This window comes from Vidua chalybeata, chromosome 1, assembly GCF_026979565.1.
Source record: "Vidua chalybeata isolate OUT-0048 chromosome 1, bVidCha1 merged haplotype, whole genome shotgun sequence".
Taxonomy (NCBI): domain Eukaryota; kingdom Metazoa; phylum Chordata; class Aves; order Passeriformes; family Viduidae; genus Vidua; species Vidua chalybeata.
Genome location: NC_071530.1, coordinates 153,383,476 through 153,408,910, shown reverse-complemented (window position 1 = coordinate 153,408,910; position 25,435 = coordinate 153,383,476). Strand labels below are relative to the sequence as shown.

Sequence of the window (25,435 nt, the reverse complement as noted above, 5' to 3'; positions counted from 1 at the left end):
GTTTTTTGTAGTCCTGGACTTGGGCTAAACAATGCTGTTTGATGATGCTCCTGCGTGGGCTAAAGGAGAGCACAGTGAGATCAGAAGAGCCTGTGAAATGTGAATGTGCCCAGTGCCATGGACTCTGTACAGCTGTTTGCTGCCAATCAGGTCTCTGCTTTGGTGTCACACTGTACCAGCTCCAGCAGGGAGAGAAGGGCTGGATTCATGGAATCTCACCCAGCATGGTTTGTGTGGGAAGGGACTGAAAGCCCATCCAGTCCCTCCCCCCTGTCACGGGCAAGGACATCTCTCACTATTCCTTCCACTTTTAAATTGAAGGGACACAGGTCTTCCGTCATGACAAAGACCAAAACACCTGAATTTTTCTCTCCTATCAACAAACAGCCCCAAGAACATGAACCTTTCAAAACCAATCATTTGCAAACCACAAAACCCATCAGCAGGATGGTATCAGCTTTTGCTCCAAGGTGCCAGACATCAACCCAGGTTCTGCAAGATTTACGTCTCCACAGAACTCAACACCTCACAAATATGGCTCTAAACCTGTATCTGCTCTGGGGATTTTGCTACAAAAGCTTCAGCAGTGCTGCCTCCTGGGACAGGGCCATGGAGAGTGGGGCAGCTGAGGAGGCCCAGAGAAGTAAGAGGGATGCACTGACCTGGCCCTGCTTGTGAGGAGTGTGGGTCCCTCTCAGGGAGCCCAGACTGGTGCATGGACAGCAGCAGCCTCAGCCCAGGCACGTGGTCAGCAAACCAGAGTGACCAGGCACGTGGTCAGCAAACCAGAGTGACCTCTGGGAGGGCTCCTGCCCCACAGCATGGCACCGCAGCCAGCTGGGGCAGACGCAGGACTCTGGGGAGGGAACCCTGGGCACTTACAGAGCTGTGGGTCCTGAAGCAGGGCTGGGGCTGCTGGAAGGGGTTGGGGCTGTCCCCCTCCTCAGCCCTGTGTGCCACAGCAGCACTCGGTCGCACGCGGGAGAGAGGCTGAATGACGCCGGGCTTGGTCTGCTCGTGCCAGCACCCAGGACAGTGGGGAAGGCAGAGGAGGACAAGGAGTAGGGAGAAAGAGAAGAGAAATGAGCAGTTAGGGCGGTGAGGCGTCTGCCATGCAGGTGAATAAACAAATTCATGCAAATCCCTGCACCCCCACTTCTCTCCTCAGCTGTGCTGCCTGCTCCAGCTGCAGGACTGGGAGGGAGAGCTCTTGGAGCCAACACCAAAAGAGACTCAGCCAAGGAAGAGTTACACAGGACCAGCGGACTGCAGATAAGGCCAGGACTAAAGGAAGCACCTGCCATCCCAGCAGCAGCTACAAGGGTTTGCAGGGTATGGTAAGTGTGACCAAGCTCAGAAAATGTGAGCACCAGGGATGGAAGGAGGGAAACATCAGCCAGGAATGGGAATTGGCAGAAGCTGTGGATGGAAGTGAACCAGATCGAGTCTGACAAGAAATGCAGTTACTGCAGCAGAGGCAAGAGGCTAAAGCTTCTCCTAGATGTCACCATCACTGCTGGATGTTGTGTGAAAGCACCTGCAACTGGAGAGAGTGGCAGCAGAAACTGGGTAAACCAGCAAAACCTGCAGGAGGGAAGCTGCAAGGGGAAACAGGAATAAAAGCTGCAAAAACAGGCTGTGTTTTCAGATGGACCATATTTAAGACCTGATGCATTCGTACAAACTTGAGGCAGAGTGGAGGACTGGAGGAGACAGAATAGGAGCCAACAGGAGGCAGAAACAAGCTCCATGTGCTGGGGGATGCACAGGGACACCACAGTCAGGTTTCAGGGCAGCTGTACTCACTGATTTACTGTCATCCTGTGATGTAATGAAGTTAATGGAAGCCTGCAAACAGAAACACAGGGGTAAATCTGGAGTCTGAAAGCCTTTAGCTTCCCCCTGCCCCTTTGCCCACGCTGTGTGGGGAGCTCCAGGTCCCACAGAACCCCCACCCCCCAGGACCTGCCTCTTCACGTGAGGAGAGGCCAGAGCCCACCTGCACGAGCCTCTCCCAGCCCCTGTGCTATGTGAGGAGGCCCTCACATCCCTCTGCACGTCTCCAAACTCTGACCCCAACTCTGGGACAGTCCTGGCCCATGGGCACAGCCCCTGCTCCTGGTCCCTGAGCACATCTCCAGGTCCTGACCCACGGTCACAGTCCCTGCTCCTGTCTCCCGCTCACATCCCCAGGCCCTGGTCCCTGGGCACGTTCCCTGGGCATATCCTCTGCTCCTGGCCTGTGGCACATTCCCTGGGCACATCCCCTGCTCCTGGGAATAGCCCCTGCTCCTGGCCTGTGGCACATTCCCTGGGCACATCCCCACCCTCCACACTTGCCCCAGCCCGAGCAAAGCCGTCCCCCCGCAGCTCCTCCCCAAGCACTCGCGGGTGCCACCACAGCAGCAGCTGGCAGGGAGCAGGGAGCAGCCCCTCGTGCCTCGAGTGCCAGCGGGGTGCTGCTCCCCCGGGGGAGCCCCAGGGGATGCCAGGCCCCCGTGGGGATCCTGAGCCCTCGAGGGGATGCCAGGCTCCCATGGGGATGCCAAGCTCCGGTGGGGATGCCAAGCTCCTGTGAGGATCCTGTGGGGATGCCAGGCCTCCCGTGCGGATCCCGTGGGGATGCCAGGCTCCCGTGTGGATCCTGTAGGAATGCCAGGCCCCCGTGGGGATCCCGAGTCCCCGTGGGGATGCCAAGCTCCCATGGGGATCCCATGGGGATGCCAGGCTCCCGTGTGGATCCCGTGGGGATGCCAGGCTCCCGTGTGGATCCCGTGGGGATGCCAGGCTCCCGTGGGAATCCCATGGGGATGCCAGGCCCCCGTGGGGCCAGCGCAGGGCAGCGGGGCAGCAGGAGGAGCAGGGGCAGAGCGCACACCGCACACCAGCAGCACTTACAAAGCGCGTCTCCCTGCCGGCCAGGTGAGGGGCCCGGGGGGCTGCGGGCACCTGCAGGGAGGGGCGTCAGCAGGGGAGAGAATGGAGAGAAAACGGAGAGAGAACGGAGAGACTGGGTTTTCCACAGGAGAGGAGCAGAGAGGCTGCAGCGGCCGCAGCTGGTGGGTCCCCAGCATGGGGGAGCCCCCTGCCCTGCCTGGCACACACAGACCCACCACAGGCACCTCCTGCCTCCCCCCAGCCCCGGGCACAGCTCCAGGCCAGGCTGTGAGCTCCAGACCCTCACAATGCCCACTCAGGACAAAGGATTCCGTTTCCCTCAAGGAAGTCTCTGAAATAAGCCAGTCCATTCTGGATGGACTACAGGATGTTGAAACCAAAGAACAAACATTAAAAATAGATGGAGCCAGAGAGTAAGAGACAAAATTCCTTGGAACTTCTGCTCTGGAGCAACAGCCTGAAAGTCAAGACTCCTGAATCCCTAGAACAGGAGAGATCTGGGACTGCTCAGCCTGGAGAAGAGAAGGCTGCAGGGAGACCTTAGAGCCCCTTCTACTGCCTTAAAGGGCTTCAAGAGAGCTGGGGAGGGACCTTGGACAAGGGCCTGGAGGGACAGGACAGGGGGGAATGGCTTCCCACTGCCAGAGGCGGGGTTAGATGAAATTTTGGGAAGAAATTTTTTCCTTCAAGGGTGGTGAGGACACAGGGTGTCCTGAGAAGCTGTGGCTGCCCCATCCCTCGAAGTGTCCAAGGCCAGGTTGGACAGGGCTTGGAGCAGCCTGGGACAGTGGAAAGTATCCCTGCCCATGGCAGAGGGCTGGGATGAAATGGTCTTGAAGGTCCCTTCCCACCCAAACCATCCTGGGATTCTGTGAAAACTGATCTCAAAGAAATAAAGAAAATTGGCACTTGTGATAAAAGGAAAACTTACAAATAACACAGCTGCTGTCAGAAATGTAAATAGGGAAGCACAGTTGGAACAAAGTGCATTGGAATAGTTCAGCCATAACACTGTCTTCTAATTGTGCTGGGTTCCTGATGAATACTCAGTTCCAAATGATCCTAAACTGAGGGAGATGTGGGACAGAGGCTGGACTGAAGTGCTGCTCCTACTGCTTCCTGCAGGGCCTGACCCTGCTCCTCAGCCTGTGTCAGCAGCCACCTCACCCCCAGGTGACTCCGCTCACCTCCAGAGCTCCTGTCCAGCTCCAAGAGATGAAATGGGTCACTGAAGAGCAGGGAAGTGCCAGAGCTGTGGGGAGAGCAGCTGGAGAACAGCTGGACTCCAAAAGGAACCAACAGACCCAAAATGACCAAGGACACAGAACAAAGAACAATGGGCAATTCACTCCAGCCCTCAGTATAAAACCCAGTAATGGGCAACGACTGTAAAGGGAAAATTTAAAAATCTCTTTTAGTTCATTTGACTTCAAAAGGCTCAACTGAGCTGTGACACCTCCTGCCGTGGGATGGACAGGGAGATCAAAGGCTCAGATATTGAAAAGTTCAGAGATAAATAAAGAATATGAATGTCAAAGGATAAGAGGTAATGTTTGTAAAGAAAAAAAAATCATCAGAAGTTACAAAACCAAAGACACTTCCCATTGCAGAGGGAAAGCCTCTAGCAAGGAACTGCAGCAAATCACTACCTGAGGGCAGGGTCACCCAGAACTGGCTGCAGCAGGATCCTTCCACTCCTGCCCAGCAGCTCTCGTGGATCACCTCCAGGCTCACACAGAGAACCAGGCATCTTCTGCAAGCCCCGGCAGCCCTGGTTTACAGACCCAAATCCCGACTCTCCGTTTCTTACCACGTACCAGTTGCCAGAATTAAAGAATCTCTGTACAAGGCACTGGTCCAAAAAGACCATTCCCAAAAACCTCACAACTACATGTTGTAGCCCCTCCTCATCACCCTGCAATTAAGCTGCCCCTCAGAGCTCATTTTTGACCAGCTAATTACCCTTCTGGCTCTCTAGGACATTCTGAAGGAGAGAGCTGTTCGCTTGCTCTCTGGCTGCCTGCTGTGATGGATCCCCTCCACCCTGACAGTGTCACTCCAGGATGGAAATTGCTCCCAGCCCCCTCTGGAAATGCCTCCCTGCCTTTCCCACATCACCTGTCCTGGGGGCAGTCTCACCTGCGGATTACTGGGAGAATAGGGGGATTCACGCCTGGAATTTCCTGTCCCAGACTCGCCCACAGGAGCCTGAAAGAGAGAAGACAAAGCTCAAGACAAAGCTCGAGTGTTACTCCACAGCAGGAGGGGGTCTGTACAGCCCAGGGGCATGGGACACCCTGCACATCCAGGCGGCAAGGCTAGCAGGGCCCAGCAGCAGCTGGCACATGCCAAAAAGCACCAGAAACAGCGAGGGAATGACGTTAAACACCGGGATCACATCCCAGCGCCCTGTGAGGCCAGCTGGATCGGGTTACAGCCTCTGCACGTCCCAGGAATCCTCTTCCCTGACTCCCAGAGCACTCACAGGCAGGGTCATGCTCCAGGCAACCTCCTGTGCACAGACACTGAGCAAAAAAAGCCATTCCTGGCTGCACAGAGACACGGCTCTCCTGGCTTCCATAGCAACCTCTGGCACTGAGCAAAGAAAGCCATTCCTGGCTGCAGGGAGACAGGGCTCTCTCCTGGCTGCACAGAGACACGGCTCTCTCCTCGCTGCACAGAGACAGGGCTCTCTCCTCGCTGCACAGAGACAGGGCTCTCTCCTGGCTGCAGGGAGACAGGGTTCTCTCCTGGCTGCAGGGAGACAGGACTCTCTCCTGGCTGCACAGAGACAGGGCTCTCTCCTGGCTGCAGAGAGACAGGGCTCTCTCCTGGCTGCAGAGAGACAGGGCTCTCTCCTGGCTGCAAGGAGACAGGGCTCTCTCCTGGCTGCAGGGAGACAGGGCTCTCTCCTGGCTGCAGAGAGACAGGGCTCTCTCCTGGCTGCAGAGAGACAGGGCTCTCTCCTGGCTGCAAGGAGACAGGACTCTCTCCTGGCTGCAGGGAGACAGGGTTCTCTCCTGGCTGCAGGGAGACAGGGTTCTCTCCTGGCTGCAGGGAGACAGGGCTCTCTCCTGGCTGCAGGGAGACAGGGCTCTCTCCTGGCTGCAGGGAGACAGGGCTCTCCTGGCTCCCAGAACAACCTCTGGCACTGGGGCTCAGCTGCCCCAGCAGCTGAACAGAGAGCAGTGTCCAGGAGCCACCTGCACTCTCATTGCAGCACCAGGAGCACGTTTCAAAAGGATTTCAAATATCTTAAGGCAGAGGCAGGTCGTTTGGGATTTAGGGAACTATTTAGGCAATCCTACAGCTCCCAGTCACTAATAGCACAGCCATGCACATGGTCAGTTGAATCAAGTCAGTATTTTGACACACCAAGCCTGAAGTGACCTGAAGTTTATACTGGAGCACAGATTCCAGATACCTTGCTCTGAGCTCACCTGGCTACACACCTGAGAAATTCCTAGCAAGGAACTAAACCACATCCAAGATCACTACAGCTGAGGATTTGGTTTATCTGCTGTCTACAGGACTGTTTATGTGGGGCTGCTTTGATTTTCAGACCTCCCAAAAGGCTTAAAAAGGAAGAAAGGGAGAGCAACGTGGTGTTCACCTGGAGGGTGGTATCTTTGGGTCTAGTCCCTGCTCCACCACAGGTTCCCTGTGCAAGAGCAGGAATGTCAAATACCAATTTCCCAGAACAGAAAGCAAAGTTCTGCCCTGAAATTCCCAAGTTTTGATCTACTGAATGGTGTCACTTGGGAGGAACAGCTCCTGGGCTGTGGATCTACTGTGTTTTCCATATGTCTGAGAAGGGCTGTGTTCAGGCCCAGCAACAGAAGCGTGGCACCAGCACTGATCTCCACCAGTCCTGCCAGCTGCTCGCTGCCAGCCGGGTGGGCAGGGACGCCACTGCCCCCAGCCAGACCAGAGGGACAGCAGGGAGGTCACAGATGCCATCCTGTCCCTCAGCACTGCAGCATCCCCATCACCAGGGTGTGTTAGTGGCCGGGGGATGACACGGTGACCCTGGGCACCCCTGGCCCCGCGTGTGGCTCAGGGTGGGGGCACACGGGGCGGGGACCGGCCCTCGGGCGCCGTGCTGCCCGGTGCCGGGGTTTAGTAGGGGGCAGTGGCCCGGGCTGTGTCAGTGCATGCCACACACTACACGCTGCTTGCCTTGGCGTACAGGCTGGTCTTCAGCACGCCCCCCCTGCCATAGCCCAGGGGAGGCCCCCCCAGGCCAGCCGTGCCCGTGGCCTTGCCCCTGCGGTTGGCCACCACAAAGGGGTTCTCACTGAAGGGGATGGGCTGCGAGTCGATCAAACACTCTGGCGTCTCTGGCAGCTGCTCCTGGGACAAGGGACACCCCTCGGGGTCCTGCTGGTCTCCCCGGGGCTGCTCTGCCCCGCTTGTGTGCTGCTGGGGGGGCACAGGGAGCTGGGGGCGCCCGGCCGTGCCCGCTGCCGGCTCCGGGGACGCTTCCCGGCCGTGCCACGCCGCGGGCAGGGACAGCACAGCGCAGTCACCCTCCATGCTGGAGCTGGGCTTAGAGCACTCAACAGGCTGAGAGGAAACAGAAGGATGGGAGAGAAATAAGGAGAACAGAGTAAAGAAGAGGAGGGAGAAAATACAGAGTAGCTGCTGAAGGACAGGGGAGAGAATTCCAGCGCTAATGCCCGCACAGCATCCCGACCCTCTCTCCCGCTCTGCCACCAGTCTGTGACCCTCAGTGTCACTCCTGGGAGAGGACCTTGGTGTGCACACACACCCCAGGAAGCTGACAGGCTGCACTCCTCCAGCTCACACACCTTCCTGCAGCTGCTCCCCAGCCAAACCCACTTCCAACACCTGTACAAGCACATGCTCCCCCCGCTCACCTCAGCCCACAGAACCACACAACAGTTGGGGTTGGAAGGCACCTCTGGAGATGCTCCAGTTCAACCCCCACTTCACTGAGCCCCACCACCTATGGCCCAGCCTCTGCTGTCACCCCAATGCTGCCACAGCATCACACAACACCCACCCGTGCACTCCCACCACACCTGCACAGGTGAACATGCTTTAGGGGCCCCGCTGCTCACAGCACACCCCAAACACCAGAGCTCAGTGAGCCCAGACCCTTTGGGTGGCTCCTGCTGCTGGCAGGACTGAGGCAGTCCCAGCTCTGTCCAGGCTCAATGCACACAGCCCCAGCAAAGCCCTGACCCTTTCCCTTAATGCCACAGAAGAGAGTTTGTTACCCCAGCCAGAGCCTTCCTCAGGGGAGCAGTGACAGCCAGAGAGCAAAGACCAAAGCTTCCATCCAAATGCCTCCAGGGAGCAAAAAGACCTCTCCTGCTCAGAGCAAATTCTTCAGCTCCTGTGTCATGGCAGTGGTCACCAAAATAGCTCTCAGGGGTGGGCTGGTGACTACAATGGCAGCTGGGAGGCTCAGGAATTTCGGAGGCCCTCCCCTAACCCCCAACCCAACCTCTGTGGTTGGCAGAGCCCTGGCTCATATCGTGTTTCCTCACCAGTGAAGCCTGTGCTACCCTGAGACATTCTGCTGTGTGATTTTTCAATGTAAAAACCCTACTTTTAGCCCCTTTTCCCCAGAGTGCCATCATGCTGATGGTTGACAGGCAGCCTCAGTCCCTGTTTTGTTCTTGGGCCCGACTAGACCTGGGCTGGGTCTGTGTCTCCCTGTAAGCTCCAGCTCCTGCTGTAGCATGTCCTGGTGAGGGATTCCTTGCTCCCTGGCCTCACCGGGGCTATTCCTGTCAGACAAGCCACAATTTCTATTTTGGGTAAGCAAAAATTTGGACAATGCAGCGAGCTTTCCCAGCTTGCAGACAGAACAGACACGTGCTACCCTGCATCCTCTCTGGCACTGAAAGAAATCCAATCTTAAATCTGTGACCAAGTGAAAAAAAAGAATCAATGGCAAGAAACTGAAGAGAAATAGATTCAGAACAGAAAGTACAGGTTGCTAATTCATTAATTATGGTGACTTGGTATTGAGACATGCCAGGTCTTCTCCATTTCTCACAGCCCAGAAAGCAAAACTAGACTTTGACTGTTTTGCTGTGATCAGTCCCTCCGGAGTCTGGCTTTCATTCCTGCTCAGTGCAGAAGACAAAGACTGTAGCAGCTCTTTGACTTCTGTAAGGGAAATGTCAGAGAGTCACAGAATCCCAGGATGGCTGGGGTGGGAAGGAACCTGAAAGCTCATATTGTTCCACCCCCTGCCATGGCAGGGACACCTTCCACTGGACCAGGCTGCTCCAAGTCCCATCCAGCCTGGCCTGGGACACTTCCAGGGATGGGGTAGCCACAGCTTCTCTCCAGAGGCTGCAGTGCACTGGGTGCATGGCCAAAGAGCATCCCCCAAACAAGCATTCCCATGCTGCTTCCAATGGGAATTTTCAGTTTGGCTTATAACAGTGGACAAAGAGAATGGGCATCTCGTCAGCCTTTGTTAAATCCTGCTCACAAAGGGCCCCAGATGCAGCAACACAGATGGATCCAGGACAGACAAGCACTGCTCCCTTCTCTGGTGGCTGTTGTGGGGGAATCCTCCTGACCAACTCCACCCATAGCTACAGCAGTCAGTGGAGAGATCTACACCTCCTGTTCCATAGTGGACCTGCACCTCCTCCTGCTCCACAGCAAGAACAGCTCCCTGCAGATCCTCGTGTGGCACGGGGAGGAGAGGAACAGCTCCCTGCAGCTCCCTCACAGGGAGTAAAAGACAGTAGAGCAGTACAGACAGTAATGCAGCAGTGAAAGACACCCAGTCACTGTTTAGAGAACGCCTGTGGTGAGAACTGGCCTGGACACAGGAAGAAGGAGAAACCCATGATGGGAACAGGGCAAGAGCACCAGGCATCTGGAGGAGGCTGTCCAGAGACAGACAATCTGTCACTGACCCACCTGCTCTTCCACTGGCTGGACTGACCCTGGCTGAGTCTTCCAGTGGCCACCTAACAGGCCAGGGCAGCTCCTGAAGGACCACCAAAACCTCCCTGTCCCCATGATCCAGGCAGATGTACTTTTCAAACTAGAGCAAAGACAGGGCTGGTGACAGCTGGACCAACACAGGCACCCTTGGAGCCCTCCCTGAAATGGGACATTTATAGAAGCTCCCACCGCCCCGGCGTGCCCGGCCCCACATTCCCGTGCCTGGCATTCCCAGGCTGACACCTCCTACCAGCCACAGCCCCAAAGCTGCTCTGCTCTGGACCACATTGAGCTGTCCTGCATGGAGCCAGCTGCTGCCTGGGGCTGACTCTCTCCCTCTTCCAGCTCCTGAGTTACACTCAGAGGTGCTAAAAATAAACCTTTCCCTGATACTGCTTTGTTGTGTGAACAGCAAGAGGGAAAAGCCCAAAGCTGGGAAGTGTGGGAACAAAAGGAGGCAGAGCTGGAGCCAAAGCAGAGCTGTTACTGGAGTAAGGCCTGGAGTGGCAGAGGAAAGGGAACAGGAGAGGAGACCTGTCTGCATGGAATGAGATGGAGACAGGGAGGGTAAAAGAGATGATCCTGAAACACCAGAATGGGAATGCAGAAGGGGATGATGACAGCAAATGGAGATCTTGCTGCAACAGGAGGAAAGAAGGAAGACTCAGGATGTGTGAAGGAGCAAGCAGAAACCCAGTAGAATGGGTGTGATGCAGGAAAGATAAAAGAAAGAAAAGATGGAGAGGTGAGATTTTAAACAACACAGGAGAGAGGTTAAGTCCATAATCTGTGAAGTTTGTGAAATCTGGAATTTCTCTTGGACACTGCAAGTGAGGGACTGCCAGGCAGGGCACAGGACAGGAATGTCCAAGGGCAGGAGTCATGATACACAACAGGATATACGAGCCACAGGGCTCAGCCACGACACACAACCACAGACACGTCACCTCTGCAGGCCTGGGGGAAGCTTGGCTTTAACAGAACCTCAGGGCAGCTTGGGCTGGAAGGAACCCTGAGACCAGCCAGTCCCACCCCTTGCCATGGTCAGGGACATTTCCAATAGAGCACCAGGGGCAGACACTTCCACTGAACACATGGCTCCAAGCACTGCCCAACCTGGCCTTAAATTTTTTCTATTTTTAATACTTTCAGTTTCAGCACCCTCATCCCTCCCCTTTCCTGAACACCATCCCACGATGGATTTACAGGTGAGCTGTGCACACAACACTGTCATCACCGTGTTGGGAAGGATCTTTCTCTCCCTCCTTGGCAGCTCTCTGGAGCCTCTTCCTTCCACAACAAATCCCTGCACTCACCCACTCACATCCCCTTCTCTCCCACCAGGCTGTTCTTTCTGCCTTGTTCCCAACTCTGCTTTTTGCAACTTGTCAAATTTTGCCACTTCCCTTCCCAAAAGGCAAAGCTGCCTGGCTCTTGCTCTCCTCATTTTCTTATTCCCATCTTTCTTTTGCAGCTCCTGGGTCAGTGCCTGAGCCCCCCACAGTTCTGCTGCCCAGTTTTCCTTTGTCACCTCCCACACCATGGCGCAGGTGGAGGGCAGGTCATGGAAGGACCATGGCCTCCCCTGTTGGGAACCACACCTCTGCAGCCCCTCACTGCCTCCCCTGCAGGGACCCCCCTCCACAGCCCCCCAGGACCCCCAGCCCCCACTCACAGCACGGTTGCCTCTCTGCAGGCCACTGCTGGGCAGCGCTGCCAGGGTCCGGTAGTCCAGGCGCAGGGGCTCACTGGGGACGTTCTGGAGAGGGTGAAAAAGCCACAAACACCAGGAACAGGTCAGGCCCAAAGTCAACTACATCAGTGAGAAAGGGCAGTGAAAAGGGAACCACCCCAGTAATAACCCAGGTCTTATCTCCAAACTCATCAGAGCTCCCACTGCCTGGAAAAAGAGCTGGAGTTGTTCAAAACACAACCACGTGAACTCGTGGCAGGAGCCAGGCTTGAGAAACCCCACAGAGAACGTGGCACTGTGCACCCCTGGCCAGCCACTGCTGCTCAGATCCCTCCACTCCTCCTGCCCCCATGGCCACTTCCTGATGGAGCAGAGAACGTGCCATACCTACCTGTTTGCTCCAACAGCACCCGGAATGACTGGACCTGGACACGTGTAAGAATGCAAGTTTCCTTTTTCCACTCACTGTACAACTTTGTTTCATTTTGTTTCCCACATATTGCCTTTCTAACCCTAAAGAGAAGCCAAGGTTTCTAATCCAGCCCCTGTTTTCCTCAATTCCTTACACAATTCTTCAGTTCTGATCTCTTCTCTAATCCCCACAGTCACATCCTCTTCAGGGAGGGAGTGGAGAACACAAGCCTTGGGGAACAAACTTTTTGGGGACTTCTCCAGCCTTCCAGTCTAGCTGTAGCCCTTATCTGGGCCTCTCCAGCCCTTCCCCTGCGCTGCTCACCTCTGCTTCCTCCTCCAGCTGCTGCGTGGCTGCCTCCCGCTCCCTACGCATCCGCTCCTTCCGTGGGACAGACAGAGCCAGAGCCGAGAGACAAGAGAGAGGCAGAGAGGTCACACACGCTGGGCAGGACTGCTGAGGGGACACAGGGGCAGTGCCAGCACCAGGACAGGGGGAGCAGAAACCCAGCACCAACACTGGGACTGCGGAAGGAGGAGCTGGGATTGGGCACTGTTACTGCCAGCAGAAAGGACAGGGACAGAACAAGAACACCTGGGTGCCACAGGTGAGGGGGAGAGCAGGTGTCCCCAAGATCCTCAGCAGGGACAATCAAGAAAGCTACTGTGCCCCCAAGCGTAACCACACCAAGGGAGAGGAGGAGTTTGCTCACTGCTGGAACAGACACCTTAATGGAGCACAGACAGGACAGGCTGGAAGGGAATGGAAAAACAAATCCACAGAGCACAGGCCTTGCTGGCTGATAGCACCACATACACAGTGAAGCAGATACACACAAAGGGACAGAAAGGTCTTGGCACGAGGTCAGCTCAGCACCAGCTGTCAGCCTGTGGTCACTCAGCACTGCAGGGGCATTAGAGAGTGGCTAGTGACTAATCCCAAAAGCCCCAGCCACGGGGCTGCTCCAGGCTGCCAGAGGAAGGAACAGTGCAGGACTTGTCCTAAGGACTGATTCTGGGCACTGACATTTCTGTGACTTGTCACCTGGCAGCTCTGGGCAGAGCCAGGCCTGGGGACAGCACAGCAGACTCCTTCCCTTCTCTTGTCTATGGAACCCTCCCAGCTGCTCCCCCAGGCAGGAGCCAGATGGTCCAGAACTCCTGACCCTGGGAGGATGGGAGGTGAAAGGCAGCTCAGAGGGATCAACTGGAAATTCTGCTGAGCACCTGGGCCCTGTTCTTAGACTCCACGCACTGCAGATTCCCACTGCTCCACATCACCCCCTGAGCTCCATGCAAGGATAAGCAGCCTGAGAAGTCACTAATGCTCTGGAGGATCACAATTCCCCAAAGGATATCGAGGGATATTTAAGGTAAAGTTTATTCTGAATCTGGTTATGCTTGTTTTGACCAAGAGTCTTCTGTAGGGTGAGGGTTCCAAGTGACACTGATCTGGTGTGTGACTCTTCTCTGAGGTCATATTCTGAGGAGTGACAGGAGCACCAGTCAGCCCAGGTGGAGCTGTGGCTCCAAATTCCCAAATCTGTGGCTCCAAATCCATCCCTGACAATAGCTGGATTAGGACTAGAAAAATAACTACAGCCACAGAGGCAGGAGAGAACACCAGGAATCAGCCCACAGAGACTCAAGAGTTACTGACACTTCTACTAGAAACTGAATTGTCAGAGAACTGGAGGCAAGAGGCGTCAGCAGTGAATGGGTTTGAAAACTTCTACCACGAGTAGAGCAAAGGCATAATTCCTCCCAGTTATTCAGTTCACAGCTTGCTGTGGGCTGGAGACACGTTTGGTCTCTATTGCTCTTGTGCAAGAATGAACACGAAACACTGAAGGGTAAGAAAAACGTTCCAAAAATGGTGACAGAAATTACCAGGGATCTGGCACCAGGACAGGAACTTCCTTCAGTATTCCAACGGCCACCACGAAGTGCTGGCTCCACCACTGGGATAAATTTAATCATCAAAACCAGTTTTAGAGACATAATCCCAGACTCAAGGTTTAAAAGGCCCAGCAGAAAAACATGTCTTTGCTCAGGGGCCTCAGGATCCCAGGAGGTTTCAGGGAGCCTGGAGCATCCATTGCTGCCTCCTCCTGCCACACCAAGCGAAGGGGCACCAAAATAAATCAGCGTTTTTAAAAATGAGATATGGCCAAGGCTACTTCACCAATCATAAAGGCTTCTCTGTTTTTGTTTTTTTTTGTTTTGTTTTTTTTTTTTTTTTTTTTTTTTGACCCAAGTATTTTTAAGTAATCTCAGTATAAATTTTGGCAAAGTCTTTCTCTGCCTCAGCCTGGACAAATGGCACCTGCTCAGCCCAGCAGCATAATTTGGGGCCACACTTGCTATATTGACAGGTGTTAGGAATGCTGATCCTGACCCACAGTACCTGAACTCTCCTGGAATGTATTTCAATCCATATATCCATATTCAAATCCATATACTGCCCACATTAAAACTGGCAGGAATATCCTTTGCTCAGACAGAAACACAATGAAATCAGGTTTGCTGAAACCACATCAAACCACACTGAGTTCCTTCCCAGGCAAGGAATGAGACATTTTACAGGAAAAAACCTAAATCTGATCTGAACTGCCTTTGCTCTGGGCTGAATCAAGAGACTTACTGAGGCCCCTCCTTCCCAAATTAGTCAGGATGGTTTGGGTGGGAAGAGACCTTCCAGGGTCATCCTGTCCAACCCCTGCAATGGGATGTGTTCAACTGGATCAGGTGGAAGATCATTCTGTAAGGTCATTCCACGTTCATCCAGAATTGCCAAGCTCACCCTGCTCTTGTGGGGCAGCAAATGTGGGGCAGCAAACCTCACCTTCTTGTGGGGCAGCAAATGTGAACAAGCTCAGGAACTGCAGCTGCAGAGAGAACCCAGGGAAACTTCAGGTGTATCTGAACCCAAAACCTGACAAAACACCTGAAAAATGTACTCACACCTCTGCCAGGAGAGCAGATTCCCCACTGACAACACTGAAGAATTCCATTTTCCCTCTTCTTCCAGTGACTCTGACTGGATAAATTACTGTTTTAAGAGGGATGACTGGAAACTCTAAGTCCTCAAGAGGCTTGAGTCTGCTGATCTATTTCTGTGAAATTCTCTTTCTGTGCAAGGCTGAGCCAGTTGGGCAGAGACACAAAACTCTCACAGCAAAGCAGAGAAATGACCATGTGAACTGAGGAGCACAGAGCCGTGACTGATCGACAGCATCACTTCTCCCCTCAGAGCAGTTTGGAGTTGTGTGTTCTCATCTTTGCTCACAAAACCTCTGTCAGTCACAGGGTGCTGGACAGAAAACTGATTAAATTTGGGACTTCCAAGCTCATTGGCCATTTTTCTTGAAGCTGCAGCTTGGCCAGGAGGTACCAGCAAATAACAAGGGTGGTCTTTGTGAATACCACAGGAACATCACCAGAGAGGTGCACAGGGAGGTACAGCACAGCCTAAGAGCAGCCAGGGCAACAGAGCAGTGCACTACAGAGAGGGAATGCCCAGAGCTCCACCCCATGGCACTGACACTGGGGCAGAGATCCAGAACTGCCATGGAATTCACACCAGGGCAGAGATCCAGAGCTCCCCATGGCACTGACACTGGGGCAGAGATCCAGAGCTCCATGGCACTGACACCAGGACAGAGATCCAGAGCTCCATGGCACTGACACCAGGACAGAGATCCAGAACTGCCATGGCACTGACACCAGGACAGAGATCCAGAACTGCCATGGCACTGACACCAGGACAGAGATCCAGAGCTCCATGGCACTGACACCAGGACAGAGATCCAGAACTCCCCATGGCACTGACAGTAGGGCAGAGCTCTGGAGCTCCCTGTGGCACTACAGTGGAGCAGAGATAACCTGTGACACCTTCCTTGGGACTCACAGGCTCGGCAGAGCCACTGCCACAAACAGATTCTGCTACACAAATGATCTCTCACCACTTTCTCCATTTCTTCTCTCTCCCACTGAGTGGCTTCTCTCACCATTTCCATCTCCTAGGAGAGAGCAGAGTTAGAGGCACCTCACCCAGTGCTCTCTCCACACCTGCAGCAGCTAGAACCTCATGAAGGTGCCACAGTCCCATCCTAGCGTGTTCCTGATCCACGTGCTGGACCCTGCTGATCTCATGCCAGGCCCACTGCACAGCACACTGCAGGCTGCATGCACCAAGGGAGACACTAGAGACTTCCAGAAACTGCTTCCACTCTGCAGGGTGCTCCCAGCTCAGCCACACACCCACCTTCTGCAGGATCTCCAGCTCCTCGGGGCTCAAGTCCCGGTCGATGGAGGAGATGCTCTCCAGGCTGTTCTTGCGCCCAATGCCAGCAGCGAATGGGTTTGCAATGATTCCTGGGGACATCTGCAAAGCAAACGGCACATCATACCTGGGGGAAGCCCACAGAATTCATTCCAGAAACTCCCTATTCCAGCCTCCCACACACAGAGTACCAGGACAATCCCAAGCAAGTCAGAACCAGAACTTTTCCAACAACTTGAAACCTTATTCCGTAGAATCCCAGACTGGTTTGGGTTGGAAGGGACCTGAAGAGTGTCCAGCTCCATCCCTGCCATTTAGGCTGACAACTGTACGAGGAACCCAAGGTCCAAGTAAGCTGAATTTAAACTAATCCAGGTGCAAGAAGGGGATAAGGTGAGCAGGGACTGGCTTCATGTTCTACTGGAGAATACAAAAGCTGACTAGCTAAGCCTTGGATGCAGAAATCTGAGAGGGCACAGGATTGCTCCAGGGAGGTTCTATCCTGTGAGGAAAGATGAACACCAGTTAAGAGCTGGACCATTTATTGTAAATGCAACACTGGCCAAGAAAAAATGGGCCTAAATAGCCTAGTGAAATGAGCTTGAAAACTTTTTTTTTTTTCAGTGCAGTGCTATTGTGGAACAGTTCTAGAACCAGCAGGAGAAAGACAGTCCTGAGGAACCACTGCTTTTCTGGACTGGAGACCCCCTCCAGCTCAATATCATAGGTCAGACTTTGAAATCTGGGACTTCAAAAAAAAACAGACAAATCTACAGCAGAAGACTGAGAAAATCAGCATTCTGTGAAGTGTGGAATCCTCTGAATCCTTCCCCCTTGGGGAAATCCCCAGGGCACTGCCTGGAAAGACCCACCATGGAGTTCTCCCCACCTAGGCAGACAGAAAGGACTCTTCCACGGAGCCTTGCATCCACCCCAATTCCTTTCTCCAGATGTCCCAAATTCTCGTGGTTTCTCCTCTCCCTGGTTCCTCATTCGTTGTGGTATCCCTGGTGGCCAGCCCTGTCTTCCCTGTAGGCCAATGAACTTTGCCCTGCCCCTGTACCTGCCCCTACTTAAACCTGTGGATGCTGGCAGCCTGGTCAGAGAGAAAGTCAGATAAACTTTCCCAGGCATTGCTCTGGGAAGCTTTGAGAAAGCTCAGAGAAAAAATTAAAACAATCCTTAATTTTTGCAGCTGGTGTTTTGAATGTGTTGTTTACTTGTAAGATGCACACAAGAAGGGTGCTGTTCCTAATTAGCCAATGATGTGAGGTGTTGATTGAGGACCAATCAGGTCCAGCTTTCTCAGAACTGTCTGTAAAAGAATGTATGGTGTCTAATAAACTTGGCATTTGCCTTCTGAGAACACAGGAGTCTTTGTCACTTCGTTCACCCATCCCTAAGACAACAGCGACACAAACCTTGTGCAGAGCACACGGTCTTGTCTTTTGTCTCTGATTTCCCCTCCTGTGTGCTGAACTAAACCTTTGCTGGAACTGGCCCTACAAAAGGCCCTTCTGCCTCTCTTTGCTGAGCCAGCCGTGGTGAGTGTGGTGTGTGGACTCGACTGTCCTGCCTCAATGTTCACCCGAGCAACTTTTCCACAGGAGATGCTTACTGGGGAACAGGCAGCAGCATCCAACATCTAAACCCCACACTGCTACAGCTGGCGCCCAACCTCGCTGGGATCCACGTGGGGGATTCTGGTGACTCCGAGGGCCCCTGCCCTGCAGCCTCACCTCGATGGCAGCGGCGGCCTTGGGGTCGAAGCCGTCGCAGACCAGCACGAGCAGCGCGTCGCCCACACCCCGCAGCACCTGCACGGCCTCCGTGTGCGTCATGCCCAGCAGGCTCTGGTGGTTCACCTCCAGGATCCGCATCCCCACCTGCAGGCGGCCGTCCCGGGCAGCGGCCCCCGAGGAGCTCACCTGGAGCACACCAAAGGGTCCCTGGAGCAGCTCAGAGACACCAGAGTGTGGGGACAGACAGCTCACACAGGGAACAGGGACAGCAGCCTGCAGCTGCGAGGCAGGGGAACAACCTGCAAGCACTGTGGAGAGGGCAGGACAGGAAGAACCTGTACAGGCTGCTGGAGGGAGCAGGTGTGGAAGAATCTTTTATGTGAGATAAAAGAATGTGGATTTGAAATTTGTTATCCCAAGGAAAGAAGCAGGTGAGAAGGAAAAGCTGTCACATCATGATGCATCTCATGGAGAGAGAAATCATTTTGTGGTGGCAGAGAGACACAATGGAAATGCAAATGAAGACAAACTAAGGAGGAAGGAGGCAGGGATCAGACATGCAAAGAGGAAGAAGAGGAAAAGCACCACTTTGTCTCCTGGTTACCACAAATATCCAGGGAAAATCAGAGGCAGGAAAACCCCTCCAGACAGGACAGGTAGGAGAGGTTGAGGGGAGTAACATAGCTCAAAGGAGAGGAGGGAAATTTTGGTTATCTGCAGGCTAAAACAACAAGTATTGGGAAAAACAGAGAGGAGAGATGGGGTAAACTAACTCTGTGCCGTGGCTAAACTGTGAACCTTCCACCCCCAAATCCTGTATTGCTGCAGGAGAGAAAACCAGACCCAACTAATCAAAATAACTGTCAGTTAGAATAATCCCAGGTTTTCTTTTCCTGCTCTTACAAATGTCCCAGGTGAATGTGCAGCTGTCACTCTGAAAGAGGGAATTTATTCTTTTAACTTTAAAACAGTTACAGCCACGTAACAACAAATGCTGAATGTTCCCTTGCCTTAGCAGCAATTAATTATCAATTATCAGGGCTGACTACCAATTATGGAGTGTCTTCAGCCATGAGGATAACTCACATCAGTTTCTACCCCAAAAAAAACCAGCTAAAGAGGGAGTCAGTGACAATAAGGTAAACACCCAGAGTCCTCTTTGTCAGCAGCAAGACCAAAATGACTCCACTTATTGCTGTGCTCCGCTGCCAGCGAAGAAGCAATAAAAACTTTTTGGAAAGGGTTGGGAGGAGCACAAACTGGTAAGCATAAGTTGAACAAGAAAACGTGTAATTTCTGAAGGAAAACTGATGTGAGAATTTTGTGTGACACAAGCAGTCACCTAAAAAAGGAACAAAGTCACACAGACGGTGCATAGCACAGGAGAAAAGGTTAGGAATTCCTGATGCTTTCCGTGGAAGGAGGAAAGAGCTAGCATGTCTAAGTGGGCAGGAAGGGACAGGCACAGGGAGACCAACAGGAATGTGGGTACAAGGAAAGATGCGTGGGTTTGCATTGTAGAAAAAACACAAGAGAAGAAACACAAAGCAAAATAAAAGCAAGCAGGAAATAAAATAAGAAACTGTGAAGATGCTGTAGAGAAGGAAATATGAAAGGACAAGGATTTGTCTCCTTTGCTAGAGGGAGAATCTCCATAACTGATGCACCAGTGAAAGCTGAGAGCACATTCCCACAGCTCCCCCAGGGTTCACCCTTCTCCCTGGCAGCGCCTGCAGAGGTGGTGCTCTGGTACCTTGGAGATGAAGATGCCTTCATCAGTGGGATCAAATGGATTGCCAGCATGGCCCTTGGCTCCACCCCGGATGCTGATGCCCAGCTTCTCTCCTGGAGCTTTTTCAATGCATATTTCCTGTAAACACAGAAGAGTCTCCTTGTTTCCAGGCCAAGTTCAGCTGAAGGAACAGTCCTCGGAGTGACCACAGCTCTAAATGCCCTGAAAAGGGCCTGAATTAGCCCCATCCCTCATTTGGCAGTTTATTCCTGTTGGTGAGGACCTGCCCTTTTCTGTTCCCTGATGAGAGAGTCACCACAGCCATGGCAAGAGATCCTCACCATGCCCCAGCTGGAGACACACTTTTAAAAGAGACTGGATTCTGCCAAAGGAGTGATGCTTCAGGTTTTAGCTTTTCTATTTTCCACATTCTGTGCTGCTTTAGTGTGTGGGTCTGGGCTTCCTATGAGGGGATGGTGAGCTCTCTTCACAGAGCAGGGAGACAAAACAATTCCTTCTCTAGATGAGGACCAAGGACAAATGATCCAAATTTCAGGCCCAAGAGCACAAACAATGTGGGCTGAAGACAGAAAAACAAAAAGGATGGGACTTCATGGGCTAAAGCTGGAATTGGACAATTAACTCCAATATGCAAATGGACCAAAACTTATAGAAGTGTGAGACCCTGTGATCAGTCATCCATTTTTGTGGCCATTTTGGTTCATCTTGGGTGTAGCCCTTGCTGGGCTCTTGTGCTGCCCAAGGTGGATCTGTTGAGGCCTCCTTATAAATCCCTACTCTATTCTTTAGCTCCATCTAGTCTCTGTTCTAGGTCAGCCTTCACAAGGCGTCAGGAGAAGGAAATTCCAGGAGTCTGGCTGTATCCTAGTCCCAGACCTCCCCCTGGTAAGAAATGTACAGAAGGCAGGCTGTGACTCCCCCCAGCGCCCTGCCTCGGAGCCCACCTGCATGCCAGGTGGAGGGGGGTCTCTGCGGACCAGCATGGAGAGCTCCTGGGCGTTGGAGAGCAGCGCATTCACGGCCTCCTGGTGGGTGGCGTGGCGCAGGTCGATGCCGTTCACCTCCAGAATCCTGTCCCCGACGCGGAGCCCGCTGCGCGACGCCAGCCCCCGCGGGATGACCTGCGGAGAGCACCAACACAACCGGAGAAGGGAGGTCCACTGTGCAGGAGGTTTTACAGCGACTGCTGCGAGCCAGAGAGAAGTTTGGTAACAGGATCCACGTGCACCCCTGAAAGAATTGCCTACCAAGGTCGTTTATAGATATTCTCATTCAGTCAGAGAGAAAAAGAGAGAGATTTCTACCAAGCAAAAGTCCGAGAGGAATGTAAACAATTTATTATCTCTCTTTCTGTTCATATTGTTTATAGGCATGTTCTACCACCATGTGCTATTCATAGTGAACCAATGGTGTGAAAAGTTTTCACTTTGAGACCAATCATACTTCACCTTAGCGATCCTGGTTATAAAAGAGGAATGCTACTTGTTAATAAAGTTCGATTCATTCTTTGCCTTCTGAACTTGGAGTAATTTTCATTCCCGTCCCTGCCGCAACAGCGACAGTCGTTGACACAGAAACCAAGAAAGAAAGAAGGATAAATAAGAGAAACCTGCAGCTGCCTATTCCAATGAGCACTTTGTTTGTCTCTCATGACCAATGAGTAAAGTGTAAACTCATGAGTTTTGTAAGAGTGTATAAAAAGCATGCATGCTATGCTAAAAACAGTTTGAAGCCTTCTGAAAACTGAGTGTGCTGCTTTGTATTGTCTCTGTCTCAACTACAACAGTCCATCTCTCCTTGGAGATGTGATTGTGTCCACAGGCATCCCCATCCAACACCCTGCAGGCCAGTTCTGACTCCTTTCTGTGCAAACAAAATTCCCTAAGAGGTGACATATCTGGGAACATGGGTGAAGAATGAAGTGGGATGTGCTTTGAAGTGTTATTCCATATGTTATTCTCATATTCCCAATTTAATCTGAACCAATCCTGTACCAGTGTTGCCATTATTTTGCCTGTGACTGTAACCAGGACTGACAGCAGCAGTACTGCTCCAGTCCTCACACAGTGCTCTACAGGGGCTCCTGAGAGCTGAACATATAACCAAACCTGTGTTCCTGGTGAAACAAAGGAGTCAGCAAGGAAAGGGTGAAATCTGTGAGCACATGGGAAGCAGGGATGGTGGGAAAGAGTCAGGCTTTGAGAAGAGCAAATTCTGCCTCATTGACCTGCTGATGCACTACAAGAAAAACCATGGGCACATGAAGGAAGAGGCCTGGCAGGCATCACTCCTAGAATTCCAAATAGCCCTTAACAAGGTCTGAACCCAGCCACAGGTGTCAGAGGAGTCAGGTTCAGCAGCTCCAAGAGAAGTCAGGAAGCAGAAAGGGCTCTGCAGGGATGAACTCTCCAGCATCCCTATTCCCATGAGTGTGGATGTGCAGGACTGTGAGGGAATGGGCTGCAGCCAGTGGCTAGCCTGTGTGCTGTCCCTGAATGGCATGAGCTGATGTCACCATTGGAATGGGAACGTGGGATCAAAGGACACCGGCCTGAGCGCAGCAGAGCAGCTCTGAGTGGCCCAGCAACCACACATTGTCTCACCAGCACCTTCCCAGTAATGGCTGGCTTTCTGCAATGTCAGCATCCTCCCAGGAGGACTCATTAAAGCCAGGGTGAACCCAGCAATTTCAAAAGCTAACTGGGATAAAGGTTTGAGGCTTTTACATGCCCTCAGTTGGCTCCAGCAGCAGCACATCCAGTACAAACAGCCCTTCACACATCTCTGTCCTATGCCCTTATTTTACAAATCCATCGTGTACATCTGGACTCACATCAAAATCCTTCACCTTAATCCCAATAACCAACAGCTCAGGAGCACCCAGAGCAGCTCTCCTGGGACTCTACCTTGGAGATGAAGACACCTGGCTCATGAATCCCAAAGGGATGGCTGGAATGGTCACTGCCTCCGACGATGCTGAGGCCCAGGGGACCACCTGCTTTCACCAGGTGAATTTCCTTAAGGGAACAAGAAGTAGTGTCAAAGGCAATGAAGGATATCACATACAGACCACAAATACTGACAAACACTGACAAACATGGAGTCAGGGGCGTTTTGCATGGGTAAGCACGAAGTGAACACTCATGGGACGAGGGGGTTCCCCATGTGGGACTCTGCAACCTGGAGAAGAGCTGGAAGGGGGCTCCAAGAGAGCTGGAGAGGGATTTTGGACAAGGGCCTGGAGGGACACAATGGGGAACAGGTTTCCCCTGAGAGTGGGCAGGGTTAGATGGGATACTGGGGAGAAAGCCTTCCCTGTGAGGGTGGGGAGGCCCTGGTAACGGCTGCCCCAAGAAGCTGCGGCTGCCCCATCCCTGGAAGTTTTCAAGGCCAGGCTGGACAGGGCTTGAAGCAATCTGGGCTAGCGGAACATGTCCCTGCCCATGGCAGGGGGTGGGTCTGGATGGGCTTTCAGGTCCCTTCCACCCCAAGCCCAAGCCTTTCTAGGATGACACCTCCAGGCCCCAATAACCCAGCAGGCCAGTCCCCATCGCAATGCCCATCTTTCAGGATTGCACCATCTGCCCCAAAGCCAAGCTCACCTCGACAGGGTACTGATCCTCCAGCCCTTTGGACAGGTGGTTCCTGGGCGGCGCCGGCGTCTCCTCGGGCTCGGGCAGGCTGTCCCCGGGGCCGGGGGGCGGCGGGGAGTGCATGCGCCCGCGGGGCGAGCCTCCCTCGGGCTGCTCGGCGCCCTCTCTCTCTACCAGCAGCACGATGGTGGGGGAGGCCGCGGTAAGCAGCGCTACGGCCTGATCATGCCTGGCTTCTGTCATGTCTACCCCATTGATCTAGAACGACCGGCAAACTCGGCATCAGAGCGGCCCCGCGGCGCTCGGGGAGCCCTGGGCAGCCCTGCCCTGCTGGCACCTCTCAAACGCCTGTGCCCCAAAGCACCTCGCACCGAGCAAAGGGACACAGGCACCTGCGCATTCCCACTGATCCCAATTCTCCTCCTCCTCAGCTTTCCTGGCCCTTTCCCCATTCCTTGCACAGCTGGTGCCCTGCAGCACCACTGACACGGTGCTCCAGGGGACCACGCCGGCCAGGGGTGACGTTCCACCTCCCACAGCCAAACGTCTCCACATGGGAGAAGCAAGACCAGTGATTTCCAGCAGCAATGCCACAGCACAGGCACGTGCAGAAGCACCTGATGCCGTGTCACTGAGCCACCTGCCCTCATCAGTCACCCAAAGCCCCCACACTGCTGCAGGCACGGTTTGATGGCTGACAGGACCTGTCGCTGGTCACTGTGCCACTGGCTGCCCCTGCTGGCCAAGGTCATGGTAGCCAGCTCTAAGGCATTAAAAGTGACCCCAGGTATAGAGAGATTTGAAAGAACAGAGAGCCTTTCCTACAAAATTAAGATTTAAAACTGTCCCCCTAGAAACTCAAAGGACCAGAAAGGACATGACTGTTTTCCATGAATGTACAAGGGGCAGAATCCTGAAGAGAGCCACAGAACACAGCTAGAACAACAAAACTAGACAGGAAAAAGGTGAAGCTGAAAATTAAAAGGTTTCTCAGTCATTAGGTTCTGGAAAAGCTTTCCAAGATGAACAAAGAGGACATGAAAAAAGGAGCTGCCAAGATGGGCTTTGATCAGCTCATGAAATAACAATGTGACTGTAACAGTCACAGCAACTGGGCTTTGTAGGCCAACTCCCTACTGCCTAATTCCCAGAAATATTATTGTTACTCCCCAGCTCCTTCCCAGAGAGCAGTTTCTGGACTAAGCTGACATGCAGGGCTTTGTCCTGGCCCCCCGTGACCCTCCCAGCACCCACCCCACTGCCCTGTCCCACCCACGGCTGTGCGTACTGCTCTCCTTAGGACAGCGAGGGAGAAGCACAGCCCTGCACTGTCCGGGAGCCCCACAGTGTCACCTCTGCCAAGAGCACTGTCCCCAAAGGACACCTCTGGCACCAACCAGAAGCATGTCACGGCAGCAGCTGGCACGTGCCCGCAGGAAGAGGAAGGATGAGAGGGACCTGGGCAATGGCTGCTGAGCACAGGACAGGGCACCAAGCAGGAAAGGTGACAAATGAACCACACAGGTGCACAGCCCCTAACGGAGTGCAGGTAACAGACACACGGCTCAGACACTCCTGGGTGGATCCTCAAAGAGTCACCAAAAGCAATCACACAAAGGAATCACTGCGTTAGAGAAGCGTGACCAAACCTGGCAACCAATCTGCAGAAGAAATGGAGATTGTAAGGGGTTGTCTCAGCACATCTCCTGTAGGAAAGGGCCAAGTGGCTGCAGGAAGCTTGAAGGAGGTGTTGTGGGAATATGCAGCACTTATTATGGGACGTTTAGCAGAACAGAAGAAGGACTGGAGGTGAGGAACAAGCACGGGGAAATACAGGGGAGAACAAGAGGCTGCTGGTCAGTGCTGGTCTGGCCAAGCCCTGGGTCTGAGTGCACGTCTGCTCTGCCTTCTCCCCACACGCTCTATTTACTGGGCCAGCTCACTCTGTTCTGGGTACATGTGGAGAGCTGCTGGTAAAACTCAAGCTGGACTAGGCAGCAAGTAGGAATCCAAAACGTGGGAAGACTCAAGAGGTGGCCCAGGAGCTGGGTGAAAGGCTTGGGTCTGACCAAAGAGCCTGGAAGATCTTGCTGCTGGAGCAGAGGCTGAAGAGCTGCA

General features: G+C 53.4%; 1 protein-coding gene across 14 annotated transcripts in view; it reads right to left on the bottom strand.

Annotated features, from left to right (window-relative positions):
- SCRIB (scribble planar cell polarity protein) overlaps positions 1–25,435 on the bottom strand; it is a 107,400-nt gene that overhangs the window by 24,654 nt on the left and 57,311 nt on the right. For 6 of the 14 annotated variants that reach the window (XM_053952373.1, XM_053952384.1, XM_053952390.1 and 3 more), the window contains 12 exons: positions 23,327–23,575; positions 22,631–22,741; positions 20,669–20,845; positions 19,725–19,841; positions 17,969–18,157; positions 16,212–16,331; positions 15,910–15,966; positions 12,270–12,326; positions 11,516–11,599; positions 5,038–5,106; positions 1,807–1,848; positions 883–1,011 (listed from right to left, as the gene is read on the bottom strand). In XM_053952373.1, coding sequence (XP_053808348.1) covers positions 883–1,011; positions 1,807–1,848; positions 5,038–5,106; positions 11,516–11,599; positions 12,270–12,326; positions 15,910–15,966; positions 16,212–16,331; positions 17,969–18,157; positions 19,725–19,841; positions 20,669–20,845; positions 22,631–22,741; positions 23,327–23,575 — 1,401 coding nt within the window. Of the gene's footprint in view, positions 1–882; positions 1,012–1,806; positions 1,849–2,898; positions 2,950–5,037; positions 5,107–7,077; positions 7,465–11,515; positions 11,600–12,269; positions 12,327–15,909; positions 15,967–16,211; positions 16,332–17,968; positions 18,158–19,724; positions 19,842–20,668; positions 20,846–22,630; positions 22,742–23,326; positions 23,576–25,435 lie in introns of all 14 variants that reach the window. The other 8 variants (XM_053952380.1, XM_053952424.1, XM_053952415.1 and 5 more) reach the window with 7 other exon arrangements.